The 13,771-nt window shown below is 45.2% G+C and overlaps 1 protein-coding gene across 2 annotated transcripts; it reads right to left on the bottom strand.

Moving 5' to 3' along the window:
• Nucleotides 1-9,534: 9,534 nt before the first annotated feature.
• On the bottom strand, nucleotides 9,535-11,157 carry LOC133255955 (ribonuclease pancreatic). 2 transcript variants are annotated; one of them, XM_061430604.1, is made up of 2 exons: nucleotides 11,074-11,157; nucleotides 9,535-10,338 (listed from the first exon to the last, which is right to left on the bottom strand). In XM_061430604.1, the coding sequence occupies exon 2, from the start codon at nucleotides 10,311-10,313 to the stop codon at nucleotides 9,861-9,863; it is 453 nt and encodes a 150-aa protein (XP_061286588.1). In that variant the 5' UTR covers nucleotides 10,314-10,338; nucleotides 11,074-11,157; the 3' UTR covers nucleotides 9,535-9,860. The 2 variants fall into 2 exon arrangements, with proteins under 2 accessions (XP_061286588.1, XP_061286589.1); XM_061430605.1 differs by lacking the exon at nucleotides 11,074-11,157 and adding an exon at nucleotides 11,008-11,029.
• Between the last annotated feature and the right edge of the window lie 2,614 nt (nucleotides 11,158-13,771).

Below are 13,771 nucleotides of genomic sequence, written 5' to 3'. Positions count from 1 at the left end.
AGGAACTGTTTCAAAGAGGTAGGGGAAGAATCAGTTTATACATGAATTTTTTGGCTAGAGAATATACAAAGTCAAGCACGGTGGTGGTGGTGGTTTGATCCCTAAGTCATGTTTGACTCTTGTGACCCTGTGGACTGTAGCCCACCGGGCTTCTCTTCCATGGAATTTTCCAGGCAAGAATACTGGAATCGCTTGCCATTTTCTTCTACAGGGAGGATTGCAGGTGGATTTTTTACCACTGAGCCACCAGGGAAACAGTCAAGCATACATCTTGGTAAAAGATTACTGTTAATCACAAAGAACAGACATCTCAAATTAATGATTTTAGTGATTTTTATGTATGAGAAGGGGCAAGAATCAGGAGTCATTGACATTATTCCTGAGATAACTATCCAGGGGCCTGTTAATTCAGAGCACAGAGTATCTCATCCTGTTTTTCATCCTCAGTTCCCCAGAGGGTGCCCTGTCAGAGAGCAATTGCCGTGGGTTGCAACCTAATCCTTATATAACTGGGTGATAAGAGATATTCTTTGTTCTTCTTTGTTCACAAACTGATTGGAGCAGTTTGTGTTTTTCTAAGATGTCCATCTCAATATATCTCATTCTCTATACACCTCTTAGAGTGTCATATTGACTATTCTCTATCAGAAAGGTCTATGTTCTCTTTCCTTGAGTATGGCTTAGTCTTAGAAACTCCCTTCTAATGAACAGAATGTGGTGAGAATGACACTGTATGACTTCCAAAGCCAGGTCATAACAGATGATACAGCTTCTGTTTGACTTTCTCTCTATGTTGTGGGACACCCACACTTGGATCCAATCATCATGCTATGAAGAAGATGGTGCCACGTGGAGGCCTTGTATAGATAATGCAGTCAGCAGGTCCAGCTAAGGTATCAGCCAACATGAACCATCCAACGTATGGGTGAATAAACCTTCAGATGATTCCAGCTCCCAACCTCTGAGTCTTCCATCTGCAGCCTCAGACATTGGAACAGAGACAAGCTGCTCCCACTATGTCCTATCTGAACTGTTGGATCACCAGGAGCATAAGAAATGATTGTTTTATGTCACCAAGTTTGGGGATAACTTGTTACACACATGTAGTAACTGAACCATTGGTCATTTAATTTCACTCTCTCACCAGAAACTATGGTATATGAGTCTTTGTAGCTCAATTATTTGTCTGTGGCAAAACATAAAAGTGTAACAGTCCAGCATTTTTGCTAATCTGATTGGTATGAAAGCACATCGTTGTGTAGGAAAAAAGAAAAAGCAATGTTATTTGTAATTTTAGATCCTTAACTCCTAGTACATTGCCTGACAATTCCTAGTACAATGCCTGACACCAGTGGGTTTCTCTTTTTCTTTTTTTGGCCATGCCACACATAATTAGAGTCATTTCCTAGGCAGGTTGATAAGGAGTCTAGGGGTCCCCAAGGAGAGAGGGATCTGGAATTCTCAAGGAGGAAGAAAGGACAAACCTTTTTTTCCTTCTCTACATTCCTTAGGATTATATAACAATAATGTATCCTGCCTGAGGACAGTCTCTGGATTAAACCTTCTGGCTAATTCTGTTATCTTAAAATGTAAATTATGGGAGTAGGTCTGGTGAGGTCTTTACAACCTCCAGACATTCTTTGGATTCATTGGAGAGTGTATAACTTCATTGCTAACACTAGCAAGCGGGTACTCTTTCTGCCCACTTCTGATGCCTATGTCAGAAGCTTTGTCTATCTCCTTTATACTTTAATAAAACTTTATTACACAAAAGCTCTGAGCGATCAAGCCTCGTCTCTGGCTCCAGATTGAATTCTTCTCCTCTGGGGGCCAAGAGTCCTGGTGTCTTCGTGTGATTCAACAACAACCTTTCAATAGGATCTTAGTTCTCCAACCAGGGATCAAACCTCTCTTCCCTCCTGTGGAAGCATAGAGTCCCAGCCACTGAAACCCCAGGGAATTCCCACTGGTGGGCTTCTAATAAATAAATAAAAGATGCTAAAATGCATAAACAAATTCCAATTAGGAGTGGAAAAAGTATAGGCAAGTATAGGACTTCCCTGGTAGTCCAGTGGTTAAGACTCCATGCTTCCAATGCAGATGGCATGGGTTTGATCCCTGGTCAGAGAAGGAAGATTCCACATGCCTCGTGATGTGCCCCCCCCCCCCCGCAAAAGTTACACAACTACAAATTTAAAGACATTTTACAAATGAACCAACCCATAACCATCAAAACATCGCAATCATGAAAGACAAAGAAAGACTGAATTAACAGAGACACATATTTTAAAAGGGCTTCCCTGGTGGTTCAGATGGTAAAGAATCCACCTGCAATGCGGGAGACCTGGGTTCGATCCCTGGCTTGGGAAAATCCCCAGGAGGAGGGCATGGCAACCCAGTATTCTTGCCTGGAAAATCCCCAAGGACAGTGGAGCCTGGCGGGCTACAGTCTATGGGGATCGCAAAGAGTCAGACATGACTGAGTAACTAAGCACAGCACCTTCACAGCACATATTAAAAGAGACTATAGAGACATGACTAAATGCATGGTATGAGCCTGGATGGTATTCTGAAACAGATTAAAAATTTTTTTTTCTTTTGTTAAAGATAGCAGTTGACGCAAGTTGAATGTAGTCTGCAGGTTAGATAATAGTATAGTTTCAGTGCAAATTTCCTGATTTTGATAAGCATACTTATATTAAACCCTTGTAAAAATAATATTCTTGTTTTTAGGAAATGTATAGTGTACTTAGGAAAAAGAGCAACATGTCCATAACTTATTCTCAAACATTCAGAAAAAAATTATGTATCTGTACATAAATATATGACTAATACAGCAAATGAGGCTCCCTGGTGGCTCAGTGGTAAAGAGCCTGCCAATGCAGGAGATGCAAGTTCGATCTCTGGGTTGGGAAAATCCCCTGGAGATGGAAAAGGCAACTCACTCCAGTATTCCTGCCTGGGAAATCCCATGGACAGAGGAGGCTGGCGGGCTACAGTCTATGGGGTCTCAAAAGCGTTGGACACAACTTAGCAACTAAACAACAAAAATAAAGCAAATAGGAAAGATGTTATTGCTTAGACAATATAGACAAATGGTATACAGGAATTCTTTGTATCATTTTTGCAGCCATTCTGTACATATGAAATTATTTCAAATAAAAATTTTAAAAACAATTTCAGCACAAACATTTACTACCTGTGCAAGTTACTTACCTTTGCAGATAATCAGTGCCTCATTTACTAACATGAAATGAAATATTTCCTGCCATGTGGTGGGCAAGAAATGCCACAGCTATCTGAGATTCTGGCCCCTAACTGTGAATTTATGAGTCATGCCAACAAGCAGCACCACTCCCTACACGAGGAACTTAAGGATCTCATAGTAATCAGTGATTACAGCCCTCTGTGACCTAAGGGAATTCAAGAAGAGAAGAACATTTCTGTAAAAATGCAGGATGTTGGCCCCAGATAACTGAGATGCATATGCAAGGAATGACTTCAATAATTTCAGAATCTTGCATCTTCCCATACATAGGTCGCTGCTGCTGCTAAGTCATGTTTGACTCTGTGTGACCCTATAGACTGCAGCCCACTAGGCTCCTCTGTCCTTGGGATTCTGCAGGCAAGAATGCTGGAGTAGGTTGCCATTTACTTCTCCAGGGATCTTCCAGACCCAGAGATCAAACCCAGGTCTCTTACATCTTAACTTCATTGGCAGGCAGGTTCTTTACCACTTGTGCCACCTTGGAAGCCCTCCCACATGTAGAACACTAAATCCCTTAACTTGATGTCTGGTTTTCCTTGCTGCTGCTGCTGCTAATTGCTTCAGTCGTGTCCGACTCTGTGTGACCCCATAAACGGTAGCCCACCAGGCTCCCCTGTCCCTGGGATTCTCCAGGCAAGAACACTGGAGTGGGTTGCCATTTCCTTCTCCAATGCATGAAACTGAGAAGTGAAAGTGAAGTCACTCAGTCGTGTCCGACTCTAGCGACCCTATGGACTGCAGCCCACCAGGCTCCTCCATCCATGGCATTTTCCAGGCAAGAGTACTGGAGTGGGGATGCCATTGCCTTCTCCGCTGGTTTTCCTTACTTAACAATAATCTTTGATGTTCCGATTGCCTGTCTGCTTTGTTGCAAACTTGTATATAGCCTGACTCCCTCTCCCACCTCCTCAAAGCAGTCTCTCAGGGCTACTGAGATGCTTTCTCCCAGGCTGGGGGTCCTAAACATTCACATCAAGTAAAACATTCTGTACTTTAAGGTTGTGGCTAATTTTTAAGTCGACACTAAGATAAGATATTATGTCTACTTACTTTCATTTACAGAATCTACCAAACTCCACTCTGTCTAGCACCCTGAAAATCACCAGGTATAGAAATGTCAAAAAGACCTAGTCAATAGTATCTTTAAGCTATGTGGAAAAAACAACCAAAAAAAACTGGAATGTTTAACAAAAAGTGATTATTACTAGTTCTCAGAGTGGTTTTGAAGGAGGAAACAGACAGAGCTGGACTCCATCTTAGGCCAGGCTGTGAACATTAGGCTACACGCATGGTCACCCTCCCAATGGACTCTGAACTTTGTGCCCGGTGTCTATAGAAATGGCATACCAATGGAAAACCAGATCCCCCGGATAAAAGAGCCTCAGGACTTGGACTTGGACTCTCTGTTGCCTAAAAGAATATGCTAATTATCTCTGTAACAGAACAAAGCGGTACATTTCATTATGTTTATTGGGATATGACCACAGGCCTATTGATAAATATCCACTGTTTATCTAGTCTTGTGACACATGAATCGTGGGTTAACTTTGATTGTATCTCTCTTTTACCTTGTCCAGACTAGTTTCAAGGAATTTGGGGAGGTGGGTTTGAGCAAGTACACTTAGGGTATATAAGGTTTTCACAAAAACTGGTCGGGGTCCTTGGCTAAGAGGAGACTCTGCCTTGGGCCCGCCAGTGTAATAAACTGCACTCCAATAGCTGCATTGTCCTTCTGAGTGAGTTTGTTTCCAGGAACACAAGGCTACAACACTTTCAAGACCTGAATGACCTAATGTAGACACAAGCATACATATAAAAGAGGTTTAATGAAATTCCTGGTATATCATAAAAGTAGTTCCATCTTCCTTTTGGATGATTACAAGCTTTAAGGAAAGTTTTTTTATCCCTCTTTTAAAAAAATCCTCAAATAGCCCCCTTTCTAGCCAGCTTTAAACTTCCTGTCTTGCTCTCCCGACCCCACCATAGTGACTTGCCACAGCAGCCTGGCACCCACAGTGTCTCTCTGTGTTCAAATTTCCTCTTATTATAAGGACACCAGTCACACTGGATTAGGGCCCAGTTCTTGCCTGGAGAATCCCAGGGACGGGGGAGCCTGGTGGGCTGCCGTCTATGGGGTCGCACAGAGTTGGAGACGACTGAAGCGACTTAGCAGCAGCAGCAGCAGCAAGGGCTCATTTTAATTTATTCATTTCTTTAAAGCGCTTCACTTCAAATGCATCTCACATTTCCAACAAGGTAGGGCTTTAAACATATAAATTTGGGGAGAACACAATTCAACCTGTAAAAGAGATTATAAAAAGAAGTTTCATAAGCATCCCAAGGAACTAAGCGATGGTGGATGTGGTTAGTCACCCAGTAGTATCTGTTAAGGCATCCTTATATTTAGGTCTTTAAATGCAGTTTGACAACTTTTCTGAAGTGAGGATACAGTGCATAAAGTTAACCCGTTCCCTACTCTTAGGACAACTGTTTTGTGGTGTCTACCAGTGGTTTGGGGGATTTCACAGACAATAGCTTCTAAGTTCTAGACCCACCACATGGATCTGCTCTCAGTCAGACCTTGGGTAGGTGGAAGCCTTGAAGCTGGGACAGTACAGATGATGAAGAAAGCACAGGAGATTAGAAAAAAGAGGGAATTATAATGTGGTATCAGGATGTATGGATGAGACTTGGAGGTAAAATAGGATGAGAAAATAAGATCAGAAATGATGGCACGCTTGCGTGCCTAGTTCCCTGGGTTCTGTTGACTACCTGGAGGGTTATAACTAAATCAGATTACTCAGGAGTAGGAGAAACATCTGTTTTGCTTTGTTTTTTTTCTCACAAGAAAGAGAGCTCTGCTTTTCCAGAATTCCATCTTCTTTTCTTGGGCTTTCGGGATTGGTGGGCAGCCTCTATGGCAAGCCTGGTATTTTACCTAAACTCAGTAGTATGGTGCCCAGTACTTAACTGTTTTTACATTCTCCATGTACTCTTGCAATTCCCTCAAAATTAATATAACACAGGATATTTTTTTAAAAATCAGTTCTTTCCTCAATATGTTTCTTTACAAGCTGCTGCCTTTGCGCCACAACTACTGAGCCCCTGCTTTATAGCCTATGAGCTACAACTACTGAGCCCAAGTGCTGCAGCTACTGAAGACCGGGCACCTTAGAGCCAGTGGTCTATAACAAGAGAAGCCCTGCAGCTAGAAGCCCTCACACTGCAACTAGAGCGTAGCCTCCACTCACCTGCATGCAGTCATAAAGACCCAGCACAGCCAAAAATAATTTTAAAAAAAATCATTTGACTGTATTTGTGTGGGTATGTCTCTGGTCTCTCTATGCTGTTCCATTGATTTCTGTGTTTATTCTTCCACCAATTCACACAGAAATATGTACTTAGATGTTCAAAGCAGCTATCTTCATAATCACCCAGAATGGAAACAGTGCCAATGTCCAACAAGTGAATGGATAAATAAGCTGTGGAACATCCACAGCAAGAAAAAGAAATGAACCATTGATTCACACAACAACTTGAATATATTTCAAAGGCATTGAGGAAGTGAGATGAAACTATCCTACCTACACTTGTTACAAGCCACAAAGAAACCCAAAGTACATGGGAATTTACTGAATGCTTTGCAGACGTGCTTGCAATTTGTCCCCTAGAAAGTAGCTCCTGGGAGACAGTTTTGAAGTGCTTCCAGGAGTGTCTTGGTCTAATCTACAGGAAGTTCACTCTCATTCTGTACCTTCTACCAGGACTCCATCATGCATCATGAATCATGCACATGGAGGGCTGTCTCACATTCGTGATCAATTCCCCAAACCAGTACTGAAGTGCCTTTCATCACAGACAGGAAGATGAGCACCCCTTGGTGCTCCCACTTGCTCTGCGAGGGCTGAATCAGGCTAAGGAGGCAAGAGTGGGGATTGGGAGCCGCCTTTCATTTTCCAGTTAGAGAGAAAGCTCAAAGTGCAAAATACTGACGAGACAGCGCTTGGAAAGAAAGAACCTAAAGTGCTGGTCCTGTACCCTGTTCATTGAAGGACTCAGTTAAGGTGTGGATGACTGATCTGTTTCAGGCTGGAAGACTATTGGCTGCTGGAATTGAAGGGAAATATACCAGAGAGAGAGGCAGGAGAAAATCAGCCTGTCCAAAGAGGCAGAAGACACTGTGGTTTTTTTGGTACAGGTAAGAGTGCAGGAGCAAGGAGTGTGCTGGGAGGCATTTTACCTGTCCACCAAGAATGCAGAATTCCTAGAGCTTGTTTGGTTTGAAGAATCTTCTGAAAATTAACACTATCCTTCTTAGAAGAATAGCTAGATATGATCATTTCTGTCATGATGCAGATACCCATCCATTTTCACATGTTAGCACCTCAGTTTTCAGATTAATCTGCCTGGGTTAGTCTTCTGGAAGAGGTTTGTACTCCTTTATTTATGGGGTAGCAAGACTCCCTCACAGAAGGGAAACCTTTTTTTTTTGGCCGCACCACCTGGCATGCGGCATCTTTGTTCCTAGACCAGGGATAGAATCCAGGCTCCTGCAGTGGAAGCCTGGAGTCTTAACCGATGACTGCCAGGGAGGTCCCCCACAAAGAGATCTCTGATTTGTCTCCCAACTGCTGTTTCTCCTTGACTCTGCCTGATGTCTCTAGGACAAGACTTGATCTCTTCCCTTTAGGTGTCCTGTTTAGAGCACTTCCCAACCTACCCCCACCCACACCTTCTGGTTCCCTGGCTGTGCAGGGCTGCACCCAGACCATCTGTTACCACCTATCACCTTATTCCCCAGGTGGAGGCTCACAGGGTCCCCTGGCCCAGAACCTGCAGGGAACCAGTAGTCAGAGCTGGTGACTGTGCAGAATAGATGCAGCAAAACTCCAAGTGAATGTTCAAACCTCCACTAAAGTGTTCTCTCAGCTCTAGGAGGAGGGAAAAAGAGGAACTGCTGTTTTGGAAACAATAGAAGAACTTAAGAAAAATTCTATCTAAAGAAAACAGATCTAGAAACAAAGTTTCCTTTTTATTTCTTCCTCCATCCTCACTGTGAGGAGTGAGATACCTACTGCCACTGAATCAGCTGTCCACCCCTATCCCCCAGAGACCCCAGGGTTAAGCTTCCACTTTACCTAAAAACACACGATCAATTCCACCATTTATAAATGTGGTACACATGATGAAAGAACTGGTCAAACTGGTTGGCAGTGGGATCTTTCTCCAGTTTTATGACCTTATCTAGAGCTAGATGCAAGTATAAACAGGAAGTCATATGAGATGATTAAGCGGTGACAAAAGCCGAGTCTAGTCTTTTCAATGGATATAATAAAGGGTTGTCGAGAAGTGAGCAGGCTTGCAGCCAAGTGCCCTGGGAACCTGTGAGAGCCCCCAGCAGCTCAGGCAGGGAAAGCTGTGACTCCACAGCTCTCAGTGAAGGAGGGAGACTGGGGGATTTCACCTTGAGGAGACTCCAGGAGCAGAAAGAGCAACGACAGGGAGGCTGGGACACCCAGGGTTTGGTCTCAATCTGACACTAACTAGCAGCTGCCAGGAGCAGGTCACTTAACCTTTCTAAGACTCAGGTTTCCCCCTGTAAAAGGCAGGGCTTTCTTTAGGTAGGGATGGCCAATGGGTGGCACATATACACTGACCTCCTTGGAGCCTTTGTGGAGACCACTGCTCCATCATATCACTGTTTAGGCATTTTTGTACACATTCTAGGCAGGTACTTCTAACCAGAGTTGGTCCACAAGCTGAAATCTACTTAGTTGAAATCCTCCGCACATTTGGTGATCCCTGAGGTCCTTTCTAGCTTCTGAATGAAGAATTCCAAGTTTGCAAGTAAGAGAGGACCATCTTTCTGATTTAGTAATAGCTCCCTCAAAAAAAGGAAAATGGAAATCTTAGGTCATAATTTCATAGTCTTCTTCTGCTCCTGAGGCCAAACAGGGTCTCTCCTGGATCACACGATCTTTTCTTCTGTGCCAGAGATTTTTGTATGTGAGCTTCACCCTCTGTCAGCTCACCCAGCATGACAGTGTCCCAGACTATAGATCTTAAAATCACCCACACATTTATACTGGGTGTCAAGGAACCTACAAAGAGAGGAATTATCTTAGGGCACTGAAAACCAAAAGTCAGAAGAGGTGGCATTTAAGGATTGCATTCCCTTCTTACCACAGATAACCTGATTCACGCTTCTCACCCCTGGCAAGAGAGCAATCACATGAACAATACCCAGGTGAGGACAGCATCAGGAATTCAGGTGGTTGCAAGTATGTTTATTGAAAGAAGCAGTGATTTGGTTAACACAGGTCCCACCTCACAACCCACTCCTCACCCCCCAAACCACCAGGGGCAAGACTCAGGCCAGGGGAGCAAGTGTGGGTTGGATAGAAGACTTAACTAGCTTGAGTTATTGCTTTCATGCCAGGGAATCCTGTGTGTGTGTTTCTGGTAAGGTGCACAGAGATAAGAGCCCTAACTAACTTGAGCTATTGCCCCCAGGACAAGGAAACATGAGGGGAGAGGCAGGTGCCTTTGTGATGAAGTGGTGCATCTTGCTGCTCTGGCCTTAGGTAGAGACCTACACTGAAGCATCAAAGTGGACTGGCACGTACGGGTTTCCCTCACAAGCCACAATGATGTGTTTATTCGCCTGGGTGGTCTTGTAGGCACAGTTGGGGTACTTGGAGCTGCCGGTCTCACGGCAGTCGGTGATGCTCATGGTGGAGTAGCTCTGGTAGCAATTGGTCTGCCCATTCTTGCAGGCAACATTTTTCTGGGAGCACACAGCCTGGACATCAGCCAGGGACTCGTGCACAAAGGTGTTCACTGGCTTGCATCGATCTTTGGTCAGGTTCCGGCTCTTCATCATCTGGTTACAGTAGTTGGAGCTGCTGGCAGCGGAAGTGCTGGAGTCCATGTGCTGCCGCTCAAACTTGGCTGCTGCAGTTTCCTTGCCCAGGGAAGGCTGGACCCGCAGCAGCAGCAGCACCAGGACCAACAGCGACAACAGGACCAGGGACTTCAGAGCCATGATGACCGCAATCCCCTGGAGAAACCTGAATGAGAAAAGGGGGAGAAGAGGAAAAGCATCGCCTTCGAAAGAGAACCCCAGCTCCCACCTGTAGCCTCCCTGGCTTACAGTCTCCCTGCCGGTCAACCAGAAAGATGTCCCTGTTCCTAAGAGCTTTCCTAGGTAAGGAGACACATATACTCTTCCCACAAACATTTGACTCCCACTCCCTACAGAGGTGTCGTCCTCCCCTTTGGGTGGTGACCCCCAAAATGATCTAAAATCCTAGCAGTCCTGTCTTTGAATACAGAAAGTCTTTTGATATGAAATACATTTGGAAAATAAAATACTTTTGTACCCAGCACTCATGCAGCTCATTAGGGGATCCTTTTGAATAAACCACTAAATAAAAAAGTCAGATTTTGAATAAGCTAAGTTGTACCCCCAAAATAACCACCAGTATTCATCCGGATCACAGTTGACAGAGCCCTGTTGTCCTCCAGCACAAGGGAAACTCAGTCCCTGTCCTGTGTCTGACCCCATACCATAAAGGACACCATTGTATTCCTATGAGAGATTCAAGCCTCCCCCAACCTGGAGGCTTCTCCTTCTCCAACCCTGTGGGCTCTCTGCAGCCTGTGTGCTCCATTCCTGACCCCAGCTCTGCTCCCTGCCCCTGTCTGCCCAGCCCAATTCTCAGGCTAGTCTCACTCACCTAGGATCCTCCCTCTCAAACCCTCAAGCAGAAGCAGCTCCTGAGACCACTTCTTGGGCTGCTTACCTGGGTCTCTAGTTTGATGTCTGAGAGAGAGAAGGCAGTTTCTGCAATCATTCTCTTCCAGAGGTGTGGACCTTATACTGGTGAAAGGGGGCTTGGCTTCCAAGAAGGGTGGGAGGGGCATCTTGGTCTCAGTCCACAGGAAAACAAGGTCAAGCGAGGAAAGGTTGGGGAATTGCCCAGGACACCTGGCCTGGTAGTATGCCTGCCTATTCATCAGACTCCGGTTCTGTCCCTGGGGTGGGAAGATCCTTTGGAGAAGGAAATACCAACCCACTCCAGATCTTGCCTAGGAAATTCCATGGACAGAGAAGCCTGGCAGGCTACAGTCCAGACACAATTGAGCATACACGCACACCCTTTTGGGGGGACTGCTGGGGATAGTGAGCCTTTGCTGATAAGAACTTTTCTCTCTATAAAGCAGCAGAGAAAGCCACTATAGTATTGATGCTCAAACTCCAACCAAATCCATGTTCCACACTAAATAGCCCAGGCATGTGTGCTAAGTGGCTTCAGTTGTATCTGACTCTTTGTGACCCTGATAGCTCAGTTGGTAAAGAATCCGCCTACAGTGCAGGAGACCCCGGTTCAATTCCTGGATCAGGAAGATCCTCTGGAGAAGTGATAGGCTACCCACTCCAGTATTCTTGGGCTTCCCTTGCGGCTCAGCTGGTAAAGAATCTGCCTGCAATGTGGGAGACCTGGGATGGGAAGATCCCTGGAGAAGGGAAAGGCTATCCACTCCAGTATTCTGGCCTGGAGAATTCCAGGGTCACAAAGAGTCGAACATGACTGAATGACTTTCACTTTTCACTTTGCGACCCTATGGGCTATAGCCTGCCAGGCTCCTCTGTCCATGGGATTCTCCAGGCTAGAATACTAGAATGGGTTGCCATGCCCAACCCAGGGATCAAACTCATGTCTCATATCTTCTGCATTGCCAGCTGGGTTCTTTTTTTTTTTTTTTTTTGCGCGGGGAGGGCGCCGGGACCAGCTCCGCACGCGGCTCCTCGCTTCGGCCGGCGCCGCCGTCCCCGCCGAGCAGAGTCCCTGGGTTCTTTTCCTACTAGCACCACTTGGGAAGCACGAGGAGGTTATCAAAAGTCACATAACAAGTAATCATGGGAAGGGGAAGGCATGGGATGTCATCTCTCTCCCCCGGAATCCTGAAGCTGCTTTGGCCAGAATTTCTTGACTCCCATCAGCATCTGCAGGGGGAAGGGAGTGGTGAGAGCAAAGGGTGGCAAGAGGAAGGGGGTGGCGAGGAGGTGAGAGGTGTCCAGCTGCCCCTAGCTGGAAGGCTCCCTAGATCTGGAGAAGATGACAGTACCTGAACACGGAGGAGGAAAAGGAAGCCTCTGTGTGACCTTACCCAGTTCTGGCCTCTTCTACACTCCTGGGCTGTTGAAAAAGAACGTGTGACTGTTCTTATCTACAGTGATCTCTCTTCCTGTAGGCCAGAGTGGAGGAGAGGAATTTGAGATAAGCCAAAATGCAAAATCCCCTTTAGAGAAGAAACAGAGAACATCATATTTCTTAGCAGTAGAATCTCCTCCCAGAAAGAGACCTGTATTTGCTGAGAGACAATTTTGTTTTTATTTATTTACTTTTAAAGTATAGACTTCCCTGGTGGCTCAGATGGTAAAGTGTCTGCCTACAATGCGGGAGACCTGGGTTCAATCCCTGGGTCAGGAAGATCTCCTGGAGAAGGAAATGGCAATCCACTCCAGTATTCTTGCCTGGAAAATCTCATGGACGGAGGAGGCTGGTAGACTACAGTCCAGGGAGTCGCAAAGAGTCGCAACGAGTCGGACACCACTGAGCTTTTTGACTTCACTTTTTACTCACATTAAAGTATAGTTGATTTACAATATTGTGTTAGTTTTAGGTGTACAGCAAAGTGACTCAGATATATATAAACATATATAGTTATTACTTTTTTATGGAGTATAATTTTACTCACTCTGGAGCATGAATTATCAAAATATCTCTATGTTCTAGCTTTACACTGTCTCGGTCTGTAACCGAGAAAGGTTAATTTTGACTCCATACTGGACTGGATCTGTTTCTATGACTTTAATCCTTGTTTTTTTCCGCTACTTTTGTTATTATAGCATACATAAAGGCTGTAGAATCCTGCCCACCCCCACACCCTTAAACTAAAGTGAAGTCGCTCAGTCATTTCCGACTCTTTGTGACCCCATAGACTGTAGTCTACCAGGCTCCTGTGTCCATGGGATTTTCCAGGCAAGAATACTGGAGTGGGTTGCCATTTCCTTCTCCAGGGGATCTTCCCAACCTAGGGATTGAACCCAGGTCTCCCACATTGTAAGCAGATGCTTTACTGTCTGAGCCACCAGGGAAGTCATACCCTTAAAGTGCCTTTGTTTAGCTGACAGGAAGATAACCTGGCCCTGCCCACCTGTGAAGGACTGAGACATTCTTGAGTTCCTTGTGTAGACAACGGTGCCACTTGCCTGCTGCTTGCCCGGGGTGGCTCAGAAATTCATATTTGGGGGAGGGGGGGGCCGGAATTGCACATACCTGTGGCATCCTTTCTTATTGATATGGCAGGAGATATTCCATTTCGCACCACCTGTGAAAAGGCTGTGTCTGTGTTAAGTCACTTCAGTCATGTCAAATTCTTTGTGACCTACGGACTGTAGCCCACCAGGCTCCTCTGTCCATGGGATTCTCCAGG

The sequence above is a fragment of the Bos javanicus genome, chromosome 10 (genome assembly GCF_032452875.1).
Source record: "Bos javanicus breed banteng chromosome 10, ARS-OSU_banteng_1.0, whole genome shotgun sequence".
In the NCBI taxonomy this organism is placed as follows: Eukaryota; Metazoa; Chordata; class Mammalia; order Artiodactyla; family Bovidae; genus Bos; species Bos javanicus.
Note: the sequence above shows the minus strand (reverse complement) of the source record. Positions and strands in the feature narration are given on the sequence as shown.